At 36.6% G+C, this 21,050-nt stretch overlaps 1 protein-coding gene across 1 annotated transcript; it reads right to left on the bottom strand.

Moving 5' to 3' along the window:
• Positions 1-14: 14 nt before the first annotated feature.
• slc15a2 (solute carrier family 15 member 2) lies at positions 15-11,392 on the bottom strand. Its single transcript, XM_079619865.1, has 23 exons — positions 10,953-11,392; positions 10,394-10,434; positions 9,911-9,998; positions 9,651-9,792; positions 9,476-9,568; positions 9,243-9,342; positions 8,850-8,940; positions 7,428-7,505; positions 6,908-6,990; positions 6,718-6,801; positions 6,523-6,612; positions 6,149-6,193; positions 5,566-5,601; positions 4,937-5,025; positions 4,624-4,705; positions 4,394-4,519; positions 3,016-3,186; positions 2,881-2,927; positions 2,606-2,713; positions 2,403-2,499; positions 1,574-1,717; positions 1,397-1,501; positions 15-1,317 (listed from the first exon to the last, which is right to left on the bottom strand). The coding sequence occupies exons 1-23, from the start codon at positions 10,966-10,968 to the stop codon at positions 1,111-1,113; spliced, it is 2,163 nt and encodes a 720-aa protein (XP_079475991.1). The 5' UTR covers positions 10,969-11,392; the 3' UTR covers positions 15-1,110.
• Positions 11,393-21,050: the final 9,658 nt, after the last annotated feature.

Raw genomic sequence — 21,050 nt, 5'->3', positions numbered from 1 at the left:
TAAACTCTCCAGATCAGCAGCAGATCCAGTTGTCCCGTGTCTTCCTTCAACTTCACAACACAACGCATATCGTAATAGGTGGTCAGAATTGAGCCGGTTACACCTACATAATTATTATTTTACCCAATTTTCAGGGTAAAATAACTAGTTGGTGGATTAAATGCTGAAATCTGCTCTATTGTAATTATTATTGTAAATAATAATTATATCACATATGTCTTGCTCATCCTTTCCAATCCCTTCCAAATTAGTACATGAAATCACAGGTTAACTGTTAAACTGTAGTTTAGATTAGAAAACTAATTCCATCTTAATACTGCAAGAGTGACAAACATTATGTAAATAATGTGAGCTTTAAAATGTGCAAATAGCATTGTTGGACTAATAGTTTTAGACATTGAAATTACTGAAGTTTATACACTACGGTTTGGGGTCAGTAAGATTAATGTTTTTTAAAGAAATGCATACTTTAATCAGCACAGTTTTTTTTTTAATCAAAAAATGACTGCAGGCTTTTACATTATTGCAACCAGAACAACATGGGACTGACATGAACGTGTTAAAACACATTAAATGTGTACATTGATAATTAGAAATGTTTCTTGAGCACCCAATCAGCATATTAGAATGATTTCTGAAGGATCATGTGAGTAAAACTTAAAATTTGCCATCACAGAAATAAATTACATTTTAAAATATACTTAAAAAAAAATAGTTATTTTTAATTGTAATACTATTTCACAGTTTTCCCCAATATTTTTAATCAAACAAATGGAGCCTTGGTGAGCGCAAGAATATTATCTCAAAATATTAAATATCTTACCGACCCCAAATCTTTGAATGGTTGTATATGTAAAAAGTCCATCACATACTTAGCGATTACGTTTTAGAACTGCTCAATAACAGATTACTTTTCAAAAGGTACCATATCATGTAAAAGCATAATAATTCCTTCAGCACAGTACATTTCTCTTAAATCAACTGGAATGTAATCCCTGATCAGTAGAGTTCAGAATAATGCCACAAAGGCCTTGAAACAATATAACAACATCATTTAGCTTAATCACAATTAATGGATATGAATAGTTCATAATGAAAACAGTCGTTTTGCTACATCTTGGTTTGCTTTGGCATGTCAGCCATGGAAACCGCCTCGTTTTTCATACCATTTAAACTTTTCACTTTCTCATCGTCTGTGTCCTCTCTGAAAATCTTGTCCAGCTGATCTGGATCCACATAGGTGTAGAAATAGGCCATGATGGAGAAGATGATGCTGACAGCCACCAAAAGGCCAGCAAAAAGGAGGAACTCCACCCACTGTATAAGAAAGTGCAGTTCAGTGCAGAATCTATGCAACAAAACCATACACACATTTATGAGAAAGCCCACTGCTTACCTGTTCCATCCCGGCCCCCTCTGCCACAATCAGCACTATGACATTTCCAAACGCCACAGTCATAAGCCATCCAGCCTGGAGAACAGACTTCATGCTTGCCGGTGCCTACGCACAACAGCATAAGAATGACAAATGTATACACTCAAGCTAAAAGTACAAGGCATTTGATAGACTTACCTGTGAGTAAGAGAACTCCAAACCAGTGATAGAGAACATAACTTCTCCAGCGGTGAGGAAGACATATTGTGGAATCTGCCAGGCGATGTTAATGTTGTTGGCTTGGACATCCTCCATCTTTGTGAGTGTTAGATCATTGCTTTTCTGTAGAAATTAACCATATCTGTGTCAAGATATTGATCAATAAAAGCATTTTTTGCTTCTTGTTTGAAATATCGTAAAAGTCCATTATGTAATATTGACAGCTAGTGGTTGAAATGGGTACTGTATTCTATTTAAATATTGGAGAAAGTTGTTATAAAACTATAAATACTATAAAACTAAATATATATAAAGTAATTTTTTTTTTTTTTTACGTTTTCTGTTGACAAAGCTACGATGGACACTTTACTTTCCCATGAGGCCACGGGAGAGGATTTGTGAATGGCAATGAAGTGACGTAACTGATGCTGGTAGGTCACATGATAATGACAACATGGCAGATGTAGTACGTCCGGAATACATTCATACTACACACACTCATACTATATAGAGTGTGTTTTTTAGCAGATGTGAAGTAATAACTTAAATCTCTCGAGTAGGTTCTTATTTTGAATATGCGATTTCGGACGCAGCCTCATCGTCTATTGGGTGATGCAAGTGCCACAGAAACATTTAAAAATATATAGCTTGCAGAACTGTATGTTACATTATCTTATTTACCAGCAAAAAAATAGCCAGTAAATCTTCAACCAAGTTCTTATTGAGCTGAGTAAACTACATCTTAAACTTTGCAGTAAAGTATAAGTAGCAGGAAAACATTAACTAGAAACTGAACTCTATCACCCACCTTTGTGAGTATGACAGTGTAGAAGGCACCAAAATCAAGTAGTCCCAGATCGATCTCATATTTACTGGAGTCTGTTAAACAAACAACTCTATTGTATCTGAAAGAAGAGTAAATGCAGATGTGAAAAACTGATCAGTTAGAGGGGTTGCTTGAAACTATTAATGGATAATGAAACAGATGTACTGTAGGATTAAAATACTCACTCTCCCCTTAGTACACTTATATTGTGAGAAATCCCATAATTAGCAGTTGCATAAAATTCCTCCTCTCCAACAGTTATGTTGATATTCTCAGTGTGGGTATTGATGAACCTGCAATAAACAAATATGCAAAGTGTACTGAAAACAATTTCAGGCAATCCCAGTTGCTTTGTCAAAGGTTAGATAATTGCAGCAAAGCACTAAACTTTAACAAATCTGCTAAACAGTAACTTGAAACAATATAAAACAATGTTCTGCAACTGCAAGTATTCATTTACCTTAGATACGCATCCCCATTTTCAGATTTGGTGATGTGATCTTCCACCTGTATTTGTTTTAATAATAAAAAATATCAAATTATGTATGATGTATATGCTGGTAGAATCTTTGCTGATGATTCACTAGTGTCTCACCAGTTTGCATACAGAGCCACCAGGCTGTACAGGACGGTGCAGGAAGAGACTGTAGGCGGCCCGTTCCGTGAACCTGAGTTCACACTGGTATTCTGCCCCATTGTGACTGACAGTCACTGTCTGGAGCTGGGATTCACCAGTAAGTGGAAGACTTGTGTATCCCGAAGGATCCTGTATAATAAAATAAAAAAATCTGTTGTTTACTGACTAAACCTAAATCAAATAAAGCAATAACAGGAGTTATAGCACGAGTTGCAGTGAGTTACAGCTCTTTTAGAATGGGTCATAGACATGATGTAAAGCTGAGAGCCTAAAGCTCCTTAAACTGTGGTAAAATCACATAATGCATGGCCTTTTTTTTCTCACCCTTAAGTTGTTTCAAACCTGTATGGATTTCTTTCTTCTGCTGAACACAAAATAAAATATTTTGAAGAATGTCGGTAATCAGATAGTTGATTTTTTTCCCCCCTACTATGGGAGTCAATGGGGTCAATCAACTGTCTGGTTACCGACATTCTTCAAAATATCTTCCTTCCTTTCAGCAGAAAAAAGAAATTCATACAGGTTTAAAACAACCTGGGTGGGAGGGTGAGTAAATGATGACAGAATTTTAATTTTTAAAACAGTGGGCCTCTCTTTTTTTAACACAACATACACAATGGCGCCTCCCCAGCCCCCAATTTCTTACTAATTTTCAATCGCGATCAGTGCACACACACGGTTTGTTTCCACATCAATAATAACGGACTCTCGTTTTGTCACGGTAATCGTCTTTACCTTGATTACAATCGTCATCCATCAAAACTTTACTAGCGCAACACTGGTTTGCTTTATCCAACTGAGAGATGTACTGTAGTTTGCGTATAATATGCTCATGCTGCGGTTTGGTGTTTTGAGCCGCTTGTTCAGTCTGTATTTCACAGCACGAGGAGAAAAGGCTTGGGCTGTTCCAAAACAATCACAGAATAGGAGAGAGAGAGTGACTGTTTGAATACATTAGCTTACTGGATCCTTGGACTGAAAACTTTCCAGGAGTTTAGTTTAAAATGATCTGATCGAGGAGAAACATAACGTCTCTTGTCCAAAAGTCTGCTTCTTTTTGCTTTTTAAAGTATTGTTTCAGCTATAATGTATTGATTGAAATTACTAATCTGACTACTTAATTTTTTACTATTTTGCACACCTCCCCACTTTGAAAACCTCTACTTGATTAATAGAAAGTTTAAAAGAACAGCATTTATTTTTTCAATAGAAAGTATAAATTTAACCAAACTTTTGAACAGTATTATATATAAGTAATATATACAGAAAAGTATACAAGTATATTTTGAGTATGGAAGCAATAAAATGCACTTATGTTTGTCTGGAGTTATATTACCTCATATTGTGTAAGTGGATCTGAGAAGACAGTGTGTCCTAGAAATTGCACTCTGACATCTGAATCCATAAGATTGAAAACCTGAATGAGGCTTTCTTTGGCAGGAGGGGGTTCCACAACAGTTTTCTGGCCACAGAGAAATTTCACTTTCAGTTAACTTTCAAGACTTTTTAGTGGTTCTACAGAAAATCTTTAAATGCAATATGGTGCATTTTTGGAAATGTACATACAATGACGTTAATTTCTACGACAGTTGCAGCACAGAAGGCAAAAGCAGCAAGGATCATGCCTATTGCCATCTTCCTTAGTGGACTGAAAATGAACAAGAAAAAATATTTTACACAGACAAGAACAGTAAGTGATCAAGAGTGTCATGTTAACATTTAATGTTTATATCTTAAGGTTATACTGTATCGTTTTACCCTGGTCCAATGTTTTGACCTATGGGCTTCCATTGTAAAATTATTTATTTCATAAATTCATGTTTTTTCAAATGCATAAATATATATATTTTGCTGACATGTGCTTTTACACAGCACTCACGTGAGTTTGATCCGACACAGCCCTACCAGCGGGTATATGCCCATGTCAAAGATTGGAATAAACACGAGAATCAGCAAAGCATTCAGCATCTTAACAACACAGAAACACACACCCACTGAATGACACCATAAGACATTGATTATGAAGGTGATAACAATAAAATTCAGTTTTTACAACCTGTCATAAACTGACTGGTCAATTTGGTATGACAGCACAAAAGAATGTAAATGTTTGTGTGAGGCTTTATAGGTATTTTTTGCCATATAAACCCTTATTATCTTTAACCATATATATATAAAGTATTATCTAAGATTTAAATTGATGTTCTAACATTTCAATAAATATAATCGATAATAAATGTAATTTATTTTGTATATACAAAGCAAAGCTTTATAGGGTCCAAAAGTCTAGATCTAAAATCTGGCTTTTCTTGTGGATTTTAATCTGTAAATAAACAAAGTTTCAAAATTATGAAAAATGTTAAACTAGATAAAGTTAAAATAGAAAATGCACATTCACATTGTACAAGTCAGTTTACAACACAAACTATTATATTAAAAAAACAATAATGAAGCATTAGTTTTTGTGTGTGTGTCTTATCTGATGACCTCTCTGTCTGTTTGTCTCACCTGCATTTGATCAGGTTTTAGTATAAAGCCTCCGCCCTGTAAAACATAAATGAGGAACTCATTATTCAGATTTTTTGCTAAAAGAAGAAAGGTGATCATTTTGTCATCTTTCAGGAGCACATTAGCATACAGACATCTTAAAAACTGATATACATGGACTAAAAGCTAAAATAATTATGTTTATAATAATTATTTACTGAATGTTTTTTTTAAGCTGGGATATATACAGTAAAAAAAAAAAGGAAAAAATTAACTCTGCAGCATTTGAATTTCTACGACAATAACTGTTATAAAGTCTTAGATATTTATAACCTTTGGATTCTACAGTGATGATGGCTAAGCCTGTATATTGTTATCAAAGAAAAATCAGATCAAGGACACCATGTTATCTTATTTTACTTGCTATATTGCCTAACTGCTTAGAATCACAAAATAATACTATAAAATGATATGTGGCAATTGCTTTCACTGTCCTAACAATCTTGCATTCCCAAATGTATAACTACCTAAGAATAATCTGATTGAAATAAAGTATTAACTCCTTATTGAAGTATTATTGAAGGTCACAAAAGAAAAGACTTACAAAATTCATGTTCATTCGAGTGGCTTGGAGAGTCCAGCGTGAACCCTGGCATAGAACAAAGAGAGCTATTCTTAATTAACTTATTCACAACATTCTCATTTATTAATTCTCTGATCCTTATAAAGTATCTTAAGAGGTTGTACAGTGCTGTGATCAAGAGTGTCTTTTCCACTAGTTCATGAGATCATTATGTCCAGCAGACATTTTCTGGTATACAAAGAAATTATGATGAATCTGATGAGGAATCAAGAAATGTTCCTTGTTCCTTATGACAGAATTTAAATTTTGGGTGGACTGTCCCTTTAAGTGAAATACTGTGTTGAGTTGAGTGTTGAGTGCCATATAAAGGACATTGGCTGAATAAAACATTTTACCTGCTGGTCAAAGAGAGCCCAGAACATGGGCAATGGAATGTAGAGAACCAGCACCCTGAACACCATTTTAATTTCCTGAATGAGCCGCTTCTGTTAAAAAACATCAAAATCATGATTTAACAAATGTATTTAATTGGTAGATGGAGAAAAACAAGGATTTCATGATACATTTCTTGTATAGCAATTAAAACATACCGGGTACTTCTCCTCTGCCCAATCCAGCCAGTGACTCTGTTTTGGGCTGTTCTTGGAATTCCTCCATCGATTTCGTATAGCAAACTGGCAAACACAAAGTAAAATATGGCCGTTAACCTTCATTTCATGCTTCAGAAACTTCAGAAACGCATTAAAGAAAGCTGTTGAGCTGTTGATAAGATTAACTTACCCCAATACATTTGCAGACACGCACCAAGATATTTCCCTCCGGAGGACTTTTCTTATATAGTCCACTTCCAGAAATAAACACCACTACATGAACAGGTGCAGGATTAATTAGATGCCTAATAAGTGAAATGACCATAGGAGTGGTGTAGAAGTAGCATGCTCTTCTCCATAGTGTATTAATAATCAGGAATTGGTTCATATTGTACAAGCACTATCTATCTATATGCAAAGACATTAATCATTTTAAAGTGTCTCCAAATACTTTTTTGAGCCACTATATTTCCAGACGAAGGCGGAATCCCTTCTCTTTCCATACGGTATTCATGCTACACTGAATGGGATTCACTAACGTGCTATCATAACATACTGGGATTTCCAAATAAATGACCAGGAGTTTGTTAAATATACATGCCGACTGAGGACAGTTGGTTTCACAAATACAATCAGTTTAGGATTACCAAGTCTTCCCAAATTCCTTCCATTCTTCCACCTAAAATTCCTAGAAAACTGAGGACCCTCACCTAAGGCTATGACCATTAAAATCGCGGGAACTCCGAAGGCCAGGGCGTAGCAGTCTCCTCCAAAGCACTTCACATCACCTATGGAGTTTGAGTATAATGATTCTCTAATTGACATGATAATGCGTCCCCTTGGAATTATAAGGTTCTATCTGCGTTCTGAGCAGTTTTGAGATATTGAGCTTTAAAGTTTTTGCATTACATATAGGAAAATGTATATAGGGAACAAGTTTCTTTCAAACATGAAAATAACAGGGACCCTAAATGTATTCTAAATATACAATATCAAAATCCTCTCAAATTTGTAAATGGGGATTTTTGGAATAGGTCAAATGCAGATAGAACCTTCTAATTCTAAAAAAACACTTTTCGCTTAGAATTATAAGGTTCTATCTGCCTATAATAAAACAAATAAAACATTATTTGAACATTAAATATAAAATTAATGTTGTAACAATGTCTCAACATGTGTTAGAAAGTAAAATGTTATCCTTCCGATGACATTTATTTCATATTTTTAGCACTTCCATGTATTTAGGACATTTCAAATTAAGCAAGGTATGTCTAAATATTTTGTCCAGTGCAGATGTTAATTGTTGGTACCAATTTGGTGGGTAATTAAACACATTATTGCAGAAATTGTTACTTTAATATTTCTTGTGTTTAGAGTAGACAGAAAGCAGCTACTGTAATACATCTGAGCAGGACTTTATTCCTCCTAAAGTGGGCCAGGTAAAATGGCTTCCTCTCTAGACATCAGTATGGCTGCAATAACATGATAACGTTTATTGTTGTAATTAAGACCCCATCAATTAAATTGTTGACTATTTGACCTTTAAGGCTTAATATTGTAAAAATGAAGACATTTTTAAAAACTGCAAGAACACAGACATGCTTCAGCAAATTAATTCATAAAGTTTAATAATCATTGAAAAATGATTCACTGACTATATAATCACAAAAAATGTCAGACTCATTTTAAAAACACAGAACTATAATACTCTCTGTGACTAATTTTTTAAAACACAGACTTATACTCTCTATGACTCATTTTTTAAAACACAGACTTATAATACTCTCTATCTGCTAGTGGCATGAATTTAAACATGGAGAGCTTCTGTGCATTCGAAGTGCTGATTGGCTCACGCAGATAGAACCTTATAGAGCCAAGTTAGAGTTCGACTTTGTAGATAGAACCTTTTTGTTTTTTAAATAAAAAGTCCCAAAATGTACACAACTTAAAAAAAAACATCACATAATGTAAATAAGTTGTCACAGAATAAGAATATGTGAATAACTCAATTTTGACAAAAATGTCAGATAGAACCTTATAATTCCAAGGGGACGAATGGCAATTTATGACTGCAATATATTTGTATTGCTTTAAAAGATGAATTGTAGCCAGAAGCTTATCTTGATTCTGACCTCTTAGTATTGGTGTGACAATGGTGGACAAGACACTTCCAGCATTGATTGACATGTAAAAGATGGAGAAGAACTTTCGCCTCTCGTCTGTCTAAATAAAAAAGGGTTAAAAGAAGTTAGATATAAGTTGAGTGTCTTTTAGCCCATGTCAATTAGAGTTAAAATCACATGAGTGTACTCCTAAAACACTTTTATATATGTTTTTGTCTAAGCATTTAATTATGTGCTGTTTTATTTATTTTATTTATTTACAGCACGTTGGCTCATTATCTGATTTTACTGTGCTTTATAAATAAATGACTTATTGAGATATTAAAAAAGCATTAAAATAAACAACAGAATTTAACATGTGTAAACGGCCATTATCTGATATCATTTTGTATTGTGACTTACATTCTCCTCATCGAACTGGTCACCACCAAAAGCTGCAACACATGGTTTGATCCCTCCTGTCCCAAAAGCTATAAGGACCAGACCAAGCACTGACAAAACTCTATGAGGAAACAACAAAACGTTTTTTTTTTTCACTGCAACTCTAAAAGGGAATTACTTATTTCACTTGAAACATATACTGTATGGTCTCACAGTAGAATGGTACACCTTAACTGGCATAAAAAAAAGCTTACATATGAATAGTGCTGTCCCCTACATCAGGAATGGCACCCACAGACTTGACCACATGACCAATCACATAGACTATAGACAGATAGATGATGGTTCTGTGAATAGAATAAAAAAATGCCATTTTCAACATCAACTTTCCCCATTATTCATCAATTGAGTATTAAAAACAAGACTTACCTGAACTTCCCCAACCATGAGTCAGCTATCAAAGCCCCCAGAAGTGGAGTAAAGTAGCACAGGCCAGAGAAAGCATGGTACACAGCTGTAGACAGATTCTTGTCCCAGCCCAGGTAGCGCATGAAATAAAGCGTAAGCACCGCTGCATAAATAAGATGCATAGTAATTAATAAAAAAAATAGAAAATACATTGATACAAAATGCAAGATTTCCATGCTTTTTAAAAGTATATATAAATATATATTTTAAAATTGAATTACCTTTCATTCCATAGTAAGAGAATCTTTCACAGAACTCGTTGACCACAATGAAGGCAATGCTAACAGGGTAGTTAGTCCCACATAATTTCTGTGCATAAGCAAAGTAGCATTTGATTACAAACAGGCATGTCACATTTCCACTGAAAGAAACATTATCCGGTTCATTCATAATAATTTTAAATGGTAGCATATGGGTAACATTTTTATTAGAGCTAGGATCATAAATTACATCTATGACATCTAACATTTGGAATATTTCATAATATTCTACTCTAGACCTCTGTTGTTACATAGTCGCATGTATGACTTGCAATCATTAGATACCTGTAGCTATTTGCTGTCTGAGGTACGTTTTATTTAGTCATTAGCTAATAACTTTTATTGAGTCTAGCTAGTTCATATTTTACATTCATGTGTAATGCAAAAAAAAAAAAAAAAAAAAAAAAATGCTGAGTTGCTAAAAAAAAAAGGTTAAACTCTCACCGGTGAGCGCTGTTCTTTTCCATAGTTCTCTGCATCTTTTTCTAGAGTAGAAAAAATAAGAGAAAAAGAGAATTAATTCACCTAATTAGGTGATAAAAGTGTGGAATTTCAAAAACAATTAGAAACTATGAGTACAGGTTTCCCCCTAGCCAACAACAGACACAGAAAGGCAACATCATGCAGTGCAATTTATATTTGTTTAGGCATCATGAAGTTGCAAAAGTGTACACAAGTCATAGTAGCCTATGCGTATTCCCGCTGCAACACAACATTGTTTTTCAATGCGCAACGTTGCATTGGAAATTCCTAAGTAATCGATTTTCTTGCAGTGTATCATATTTTAGCATTGGCTTTATCAAATAATTAATATATGAATGACGCAAATTTTGTTTAAACTCAAATTAACCCTTACAACTGTTTTAAAGATGCATGAGTAGCCTACATTTCCAAAAACATCAAACTCAACAGACTCAAAAATCTGACGTACAGATAACTGCCACGTCAAAGACATCTATTCAAAGAATTTAAAAACAGTTTAAGCTTTAAAAAGCCCTCCTACCCTTTATTTTTCCCATGTCTTCAATGAATCCAAGTGTGTATTTTAACACGTTCCTGAGCACGCGTCCAAGTCCGTCCCTCCACACAGAGTTAAACTCATCCGCCTCACGGTGTTGTTAAAGCGGTTTTTTAACCCTCTTAGGTTAATGTTCTACTTCATGACAAAGAATCGGTAACTCCGAGTCCGAACCGGGCGTGTCGATATGCCACATGAGACCAAACAATGCATCAGATTATGTTTTTTTTTTGCGGGAGCTTCCCAACTCCAAACTGTTAATAAATAAACGAACGCTGCAGAAGGCAGCTAAGGAAAATATTTCACTTAGGTATTAAAATCCCGTGTGTTTTCTTATTTTTCCGACTTTTGGGATGGTTGGGCTCTGGTAAATGTGCCTTAATTAGTAGCCTACACTTGTGCCCCCTTCAGTGCAGCTCCTCTGTAACAGGCGGAGGGCTAACGGAAGTTAGGTAGGCTACTGTGAACAACAACAACTTGAATGGTTCTTCAGTTAAAAATGTTATCCAAACAAATAAGAGTTAGTAGGAAGATAATAATATTAAAGATAATCATATTATGAGAGATTATAAAGATAAAAAATTATCAATCATTTTTTTTTAAGTCGGTCAGCAAGTTTGTTTTTTAAGAACGCATTCAGTTTATCAAAAGTGACAGTAAAGAATTTACATTGTTACAAAAAAATCTATTTCAAATAGGCTAAATGCTGTTCTTTTGAACTTTCAATTCATCAAAGAATCCTGAAAAAAATTATCTCCTTTTCCACCTAAATATTTAGCAGCACAACTGTTTCCAACTTTATTAATAAAGAAATCTTTTTAAAGCACCAAATCCTCTTTTTTCCCCCTGAAGAATCATGTCCACTGAAGACTGAAGTAATGTCTGCTGAAAATGTAGCTTTACCATCACAGGAATAAGTTACATTTTAAAATATATGTAAAAAATGTTTTATTCTCAAACAAAATAAAAAGTTATTTTAAATTGAAATAATATTTCACAATATTAGCTACTGTTTTTACTGCATATGGATCAAATAAATGCAACCTAGGTGAGACTTTAACATCTGACTGGCATCACAAAAATATCAAAATTAAAAAAAAAAGTGTCATGTATGGCATTGAGCAATAAATAAAGAAATGCTACATATTTCAAATGCAAAAACATTTTGCAATATGTATAAACTTTTTTACAATTGTATCATAAAAGCATTTAGTGAGGATTTTGGGAAGATCTGATTAAAGCCACATAAAGATAACTGTAAAGATATTTGAGGTTGTTCTGAATAAGGTTGTAAAGTTTAAAGGTCCTCTGGTTATTTTCTTTTGAGATCTGTCTAAGAGAGATAGGGAGAGAAAGAGGGGAGAGAAGCAATACACGATTGACTTTCAATAAATGTCTTTTGAGCAAAGGAGACCTTTTTTTAAGGTTAAAAATATACCTCAGCACAACTACAGTGACCAACTTCAAATACGTGTGTGCCCTCATAGGAAACGGCATTGTATTCCCCTCCAAAACAAATGTTAAAATTTGTCCTTAGAACATGGGTGGTTGGGCGTTTCTGCAATCTCTAACGATCTACAACAAAATAGAGAGAGCATGGTGGTAACTAAGCGGATGTTTAATAACTTCAATAGTAATTTCTCACTAGAAATTACATCAAAAGTAGAAAATGTTCAAACAGTTGACGAACGATAGCCATTTAGTAGGAAAAAATAGAATAGGGCAAGAGAAGGAGGAGAGATGTTATTTCTCCTCAATGATTCGAGATCGTTTAGACCGCTTTCTCTGAATCACCTCCCTTAGATCTTGTTTGACTCTCCTTGAGTCGCATTTTCTCTGCGACCTACTCAGATGAGAAGGCGGATCTTGAGTGGTGACGCTCACCGTCTGGCCAAGCCCTTTAGGAGGGTTTAGGAGCAGATCTGGACTCAACGGATGTGTCGGGAAGCTTGAAATGTGGCACTAGTGCAAGGACAACGTTTTTCTCTTTCTCCCCGATGTCAGCCAGGTTCACCTATAGGTTCTGTCCGTGGGCACGATTGCCACGATGGACTGATTGCGACAGCAGTTTGCTTGGTACCCCGGACAGCTCAGCTCTGCCATCGGTTCAGGGGAAAGACACTGGCCCTGGTCCAGGTCTTTCAGCAGATCAGCCTGGTATGCCTGCAGTACAGCCATTGTGTACAGGGCACCCCCGGCCTGACCCACTGCCGCATATGCCCTGCCATTCAAACAAAATGTGGCACACAGACTTGGATAACAGGGTCGGGGACTTCAATATGATGCCCCAGCAAACAATATGGCGTTGTGACGATGTCACGTGCTGGTCAACGTGACAACGTCTCCAGTACGTTGTGACAACATCAACAATAATTGGTCATCAGCTGATCTTTAGACAACGTTGTGGGAAGGTAAGGAAGCGACCAAGCGCTGTGGTCACGAGATGATGGGTCATGCCACAACGTCTTTTGGTAGTCTTTTGGTGACGTGACGAACCCACGACCAATACTGACGTCACTTTTGGGCGTCACCAATACTGACGTCACTTTTTGGTTCTAAATTTCCAATTGGAAATTGAAACTTTCAACAAAACATTCAGGAAATTTAGAACGTTCTGATGAAAGGGTATATAGGCCTAGGCTAGAAATACGTTTGAGAATGAATCGCTTGTTTTAAAAGTGAAAGAAATATTTGCGTGGTGCCCCCCTGACGTAGTGTCATATACATTCAACTGATGAGGTATTTTTTTGAGTGTGCATGGGCACTTGCCCAATTGCCCATAGGCTATGTTAATCCTGTGTGTTTGGGGCAAAGATTTGAAACTAAGAGACTTTGAATTGGCCAGTGATTATTTGTTATAAAAAGACCAGCTGTAGGCTACACAAGAACCCCTTCCAGATTCCAGTCAGGAGGGACTTTCTATAACAGGCTGGGGGCATAGTATTTGACCCCCGGCAGGAGATGTGTAAACTTTGGGTCTGGCCTCTGAAGGGGATCAGTTCCTAAATGCAGGTTTCTCCACCAAATAGAGACCATTCTCAATTCTTGAGCTTCCTTCACAAGGAAACAACAAAAGTTTCCCAAATTGAAGATAGCCTAGGCCTAGCTACTCCATCATGTGATTTTACCATCAGCAATTAACTTTTCCGGTATGAGCCGGTGATGTGCCGAATTTCGACCCCCTGCCAAATTTTGAAGAAAAAAAGAACGTATATAAGATAATATAAAATTCCTGAAAAAAGTCAATATTTCCAATAAACTCTATAAGCTAGACAGCTTTTTGTGAGGACAATCTTCATAGAATGGTTCCAAAATAGGCAAACCCTTATCCAGAAATCAACAACTGTGGAGAGTTATGGCTATCAAGCGGTATTTCGTCCAATCTAACACTAGAGGGCATCCTGGGATTTGTATTTGGCTGTGCAATCTGACAGACAGCAAATAACCAGTGTAACGTTATGTGAAAGCACTGGAAATATCTAGTAAAAAGAAAAAGAAAAAATGTCCAGTGTATTTTTGTTTGGTTCCCTTGTTTAACCACCATTTTTGTTATTGAAACGTGTCCTGCTCTGATCAGGGTCAGAAAAGGATCAGAGATCACAGCAAAATGACAGTGTGGCGAAAAGGCCTTAAATATTACATATTTTTAAGCATTATTTATTGTTTTGTGGTACAATACTTACATATTTACATACATATGTACATATGTAAGTATTGTGATTCATTTTCATTTCATTGTTCATTTCAATTCAATTAATTTAATTTAATTTCAGATTGAAACAAAAGATGAGTTCTCTCAGAGCAAAGCTTGTTTTGGCTGCTTGCCTCATGCTCACTCTGATCGGCTGAACATCTTCTCAGTCCATGACTCCTGGGTCATTAAAGACCTCAAAATGGCCACACTGGCCCTCAGCCCAAATCATGCTGTTTATTTGTCTACGAAATTACTATATTTAACAAAAGAAGAAGCTGCCAAATTCAACAGACATAAAACTGTTTGAAATCGTTATTTATTGATGGTTTAATTTATTCTGAAATGCTTATTATTTCAGTGATCAGACTTAGTAAAGTGTTACAAAGAGAAACGGTGAACAGTTCGTCATCTGAAAAACATTTGAGAATAACTTGAGATTTCCACAATAACACTGATAGGCTATAGTACTTTGGAGCAATGCACTGCACTGCACTGCACGCACGCACGCGCACACACACACACACACACACACACACACAAATCTAAGACTCTAGACTACAATCTAAAAGATGCTGGATTATTATTTTTTAACGTAAATGCTGGATTCTCAGCCTAGTTGGGTCATTTCATTCAAGAAGTTTCTCCTCAGGAAGTTACATATAAAAAGAAACATCCTCCCACTTTTAACTGTATGAACATAAAAATATTTAACAACTGAGACATAAACTGAACAATTTTCACAGACATTTGATGAACAGAAGTGGAATAATGAAGCCCTGAACACAGAGGGTTGGGAAGGGGTCAATCTCAAAAGATGTGATTTACACTCTAAAAAACAAAACAAAAAAACACTCAGGTGATGTGATGCAAGCGTTAACGGCCACTGCAGGGCCAGAGCACTCGCCCATGGCAGGAAAGGAGCTCCAGCCCACCGCAGAGCTGGAGGCTGTGCTAATGCCTGCCACGCACCCTGAGCTAATGCCAATGCCCACAACGGAGCCTGAGTATGAGACCACGTCTGTCCCGGGGCCGAAAGTATCCGCCCAATCTAACCAGGTGTGTGTGCCAACTTCTACCTGTTGATAATACACCTCTACTGCCCAGGCTAGTCTGTCCCTCGGCCCCGCCTTCACTGGCACCCTTCAGTCCCTCAGCTCCTCTATTGGCTCTTACCTGCTCGGATCTGCCGTGGACTTCTAGTTCGCCAGCTCAGCCAAGGTGTGTTGACTCCTGTGTTCCAGCTCAGACCTCCAGGCCCGTAGCTCCAACTTACCCCGTTGAGCAGTCCATTCCGCCTTGGCTCCACACGGGACCGTCGTCCCCTCGGCTTCACCATGCTTCCTCGTCCCACCGGCTCTGCCTTGGTCGGACGTCGCCCTGCTCGCGCCACAGACTTTCGAGCCCTCCGCTGCACTTCAGCTCTCCACCCCTTCGGCTCCATCTGGCTTTCCTGTGGCTTCAGCAGGGTCACTCCTCCTCAATCCTCCGGCGCCCAGGTTCCACCTCGGCAGCTCATCGCTGCGGCACCGCACTGCCATCCAGGACCTCCGTTGTCCCCTGGGTCCCTTCAGTCTCTCTGCTCCACCAGGGTCTCCAGACCTCTCGGCTACACCGCTGGTCGTCGTACCATTAACTGTGCCTTGGCTCCTCCCACCATCGATTCCGCATTGGGCCCATGGGCGTCCACCTTTTCCATCCTGCCATTGCCTCCTCCTGGTTCCTTCCACCATCAGATCATCCATGGCAGTGTCCACCATCAACTCCTCCAGGGGTCCTTCTGCCGTCTGCTCCACCCCGGTTTCAATCAGTGATCTACAGTGTTTACACGTCACATTTTAGAATTGGTACGGCTCGCTTGGAACCTCATCGTACCATGCAGTGGAAAAGCGTTATATGTGGAATTTACTTTGTCTTGTCTGTCCACATCTGCAGTCCTCATTCGTCCCTGCAGCAGGGCATGTTCTCACAGGTGATCGGGGACCCTGGGTATCTTTCTCCATGGTGTTTTTCAGAATAAGTGGAAATGTTATTGTAACCATGAAATTAATTGTCTTTTGCCTGTAAACTATTTGTGTCTTAAGGACTTTTCACATGGTGCATGTGCAATAATTGTTTATAGTTCACTGAAAAAGCATGTCATTTTTTAAAAACCCTTTCCGATAAAGATCTGTAAAACTTATTTGGATAAGGTTTTTTTCCATTATGGTTTATTTGTAATTATATATTATCATATAAATAGCAATTAAATAGCACAAATAAATAGCCAAATTAATTTTAACAGTGGCTTTTAGCCAGTCATAACCTTTGTTAAAGTTTACCCTTTTTTTTAATACCATAAAAGATATATGCCAACAGGGACTGAAGCCTTTTTCTCTGATCTAGGCACTTCTCAGATTTTTAAACTTCTGTTGAATCACTTTAAAATAAGAAGCCTAATTTCTTCTGACCCCCTCTCTTGTTTTTCAAAGATCCTCTCCTCTTTACTGGCTCTGGACAAGAGAATATTTTGCCCCCCAGAGATCCTGTTCAAACACCACACCACACAAAAAAAAAATGGTTTCCAAGATCTCAGCACACTAATGAACATACTCTCCCTCTTCAGGCTGTGGATTAAGTCCAGGGTGAACTGTGAGGAAAGAGTTGGCTGTGGAATGATGGATATCAGATGGACTAGGTTAATAGCCATCTGGAACTTTATAAGTGTGATATGATGATCAGGAAATGAAATGATCATTATAATTGACATTGAACAATGACATTATTAACATTGAAATGTGACCCTTGTTACGAGATATCCTGGGCATCAGATTCAGGTACAATGACCTGTCATTTCAGAAGTGAGGGGGACACAATGTCAAGTGATAGGGCTGGTTCACACAGAACGTGTTTTTGCTTTGAAAAACGATAGACACGGGCAGTGGAATGGGGAAAAACGATGCTTCTTGCGATCTTCTTTCAAAAATGTAACTTATTTTTACTTGAGTGCCATGTTTTTAGAACGCTGTGCCTTGCACGTGATGCTGCAAAAGACGCAAGGTGTGAATTCAACGGTCAAACACATCCATCTAGGTCTAGCGCTTTACATCGAACAATATGGGAAAAGTAGCGCAGTGGAATGGAAAAACGTGTTCTGTGTGAACTGCCCCTAATAATTTTTTTTGTCTAATTGACACACTTTATTTTTTCTTATCTCTTGCTCAAATATTTCCTGTATTTTCCTAATGTCAATTTTATTATTGGTGTATGCAGGCTAAACTTATGTACATCACACTTGTGCATTGTCATCATGGATTTTATGGATTTCAGATTTTGATTAAAGATTACCACGGCAAACAATTTTTTTCTGTGTATTAACTTGCACGGGTTAATTGTTCACCAATCACCACAGGACTATGCGCTAACAAAGTAAATAGGGTCAATTTTGATTTCATGTCGACTTTAAAGCCATCTTTTATAACAGAATAAGGCAGAAAATAGGCTATATTTTATAGTTTCGTTACTGTAATAAAGTATGTCAATTAGCACTGCATTATTCATATACTTTATTGTTATGAAAATACCCTGAGATAGGTTGAAAAACACACTTAAACCATAAAATGTCGCAATCATCTGTTTATTGCATTGCCTCATTCTTTTTTATAAAAATGAAATGTAAATCCAGTGAAATTTTTAAATCTTCAACTAAGCCAATCTCTGTACAAACAGTGTGGTGACAATAAACAGTTGTTTTGTTCTTTATTCAATTTGTTTTAGAACTGCTGCTTTTTTTGGAAAATATATGATATCTATGAGACTACTCTGGGTTAATTTTGCTTCAGTTTTATATTTAATTTATTTATTAAATAGGCAACATTTTTTTTTTCTTTATGTTGTTGTGTTGTGACTACATTTTAGCTGTTTTGCTGCAACAGCACAATCACATGTCAGACATTTTGCCTCGAAAACAAACAAAATCTTAACCCACACCAACTGAATTCTGTTCTACGGGTGCGAGCAAATGTGATACTTGCCTACAGAGTCTATTCTCAAAAAATTACTACATTTGTTTCTCAGTCAAAGGATTAATGTTGTAAATGTATTAGTATCGCAGGCTCTATCTGGTATCAAAGTAAGTTGTATGTGCTTAAAAAAGAAAACCAGTAGTTTTTCAGGTTATCAATTATTTAATTTGATAGGTTTTGCCAGTAAGAAATGCAATCTTTACATGGAAAATTCCCCTGGGAATCGGTGAGGGTCCTAGAGGCGGGGATGAAGGTATTTTTTGTTCTGAATATTATTATTATTTTTATTAAAGTGTGCGGACAACTTCTGTTTAGCAAGTGTTACCTTTCTTAATCTTCAAGATATCTTTTGCCTTTTTACTGAAGAGATGCTACACTGACATTATGACAAGTACAGAGTTGAATGGATGGAAATAAAAAGTACTTTAACATTTACTTTTTTTAGCATGGCCTAAAATAGTCAACAGATCTCACTTTCCTAGTGCAGTGCTCGGTCCTTAAAGTCACAGATCAAAGTGAAGAGCTCTTATTGTTCAGCTCACACTACACACAATGTCACCATTCATGCATGGATGTCTTTTAAGCCAAAAGCCTCTCATAACCCAAAGCATTGCTGGGTAAGGAGAGGAGGGTGCAGTTGCGCCCCAAACCCTGACCCGGTCAGACGTCTTTGATCCCGAAGCCCGTGTTCTTCGCGAGCATCCTTTGATGGAAAGTATTAACCAACACAATGAAAGTACAGAGGACAGCCGCAGTAAACTGGATTAGTTTAATGTGATGACCTTCTCCTGAGGTCAAATTGAGACAATTTTTTAATGCACTGAAGCAGCCCTTGAAGCCTTTATGATGCAGGGATATATGATGATATGATATATCATAAAAGCCGGCATAGGTGCCAAGTTATTCCTAGAATAAATATATAGTTTGCATATTTTGTTCATCCTGAAATACTTTTTCGTCTTGGCCTAAAAAGTAAACCCCTTAACCGGGCAACTGACCTTTTCTCAGCTGTTTGATGTATTCCTAAGATGGGACCTCTGCACAATGTCCATGGGTCTTTCAAAAGTTTGGGGTCAGTAAGATAAAAAAGAAAAGAAATGAATACTTCTATTCAGCAAAGGTGCATTACATTGATTAAAAGTGACAGTAAAGACTTTGATTTGATCTTTGAAAAAAAAGATTTTGATTGCAAATTTTCTATTCATCTCACAATCATGATAAAGGGTTATGAATATCATGGTTTTCACAAAAATATTACAAATGCAGCTTTGCATATAACATGTGAGCATTCCAAAAACAGAAGAAAAAACCTAACCAACCCCAAACTTTGGAAACATAACGATACCATGTCATGGTACTGTTGGACAAACTTTTCTGGAATCGTCAGTGTGGTGCCTTATCAGTTGCTAGTCAACTCCACTTTATGCTATCCTCCTGTTCTTCATGCTTCTGAGATTTACCCTGGGGCTATATTTCCTCCATCATTTCTCTGAGAGAATAAAGAATTACAAGGCAAGAGAAATTATTTGGATGTGGATCAGATAAATCCTCAAAAAAAAAAAAAAAAAAAAAAAAAATCTGTAAGGCTGGAATTAAATAATTTTGCTCCCTATGTGTATAATCCAGCCCCCACGCAGCTATTCAACTAAAATCAATAATTCATACTATAGGAAGTGCTCAGTATGCATTTAGTTTTTGTTCATTTTCAAACTAAGGTTTATGCTATTTGAAGAAAAGCATTCAAAGTTGTTGTCATGCATACAAATTTAGAAATAAATGCTGTTACACAATGTTACACAACTACTTTCGCGTTGCACCTATACACGATAATGCAGATTAGTATCACTATGTTGTATGGCTACCAATTGATTAAAAAAATTAATAATGATCTCTGTATTAATTATCTTGAGCCAGCTGAAATGTTCCTATAAATATATTTTCTTTCCAACTGTGCATTCTGGATAATAAATAGGCTAAATATAATCCACTAAACTGCAGCAGTCATATGTTCGTCTTCATAAACATGTGAATGGTGAAAAGATTGACATTGATAAATGACACAGAATGATTAAAATATTTAATCCAAATAAATGAATAAATGTTTGTGGTTCGTATTTATGTTATTAATCTGTTATCATACACTTCAGCGTCGTGGTCACTAGTTTAGAACACTGACACCCTGTGGTGAAATAATGGCCAATTTGTAACACCCGCTGCTTTCTCAGATTGGCTTGGATTGGATTAAAAACTTCATGTTTCGATAAATTTGGAAAATTCTGCTCACGGTAAACATCACAATACCTTCTCCTGTCAATAAAAATTGCCACTTTTTTTATCTTATTGGGGACACTTATTTTAGGTGGCGTTTGTTCAACTCATTGACCACAG

This window comes from Phoxinus phoxinus, assembly GCF_949152265.1.
Source record: "Phoxinus phoxinus genome assembly, chromosome: 7".
NCBI lineage: Eukaryota > Metazoa > Chordata > Actinopteri > Cypriniformes > Leuciscidae > Phoxinus > Phoxinus phoxinus.
The sequence above is the reverse complement of the archived record's forward strand: the minus strand, read 5'-3'. Positions and strand labels throughout refer to the sequence as shown.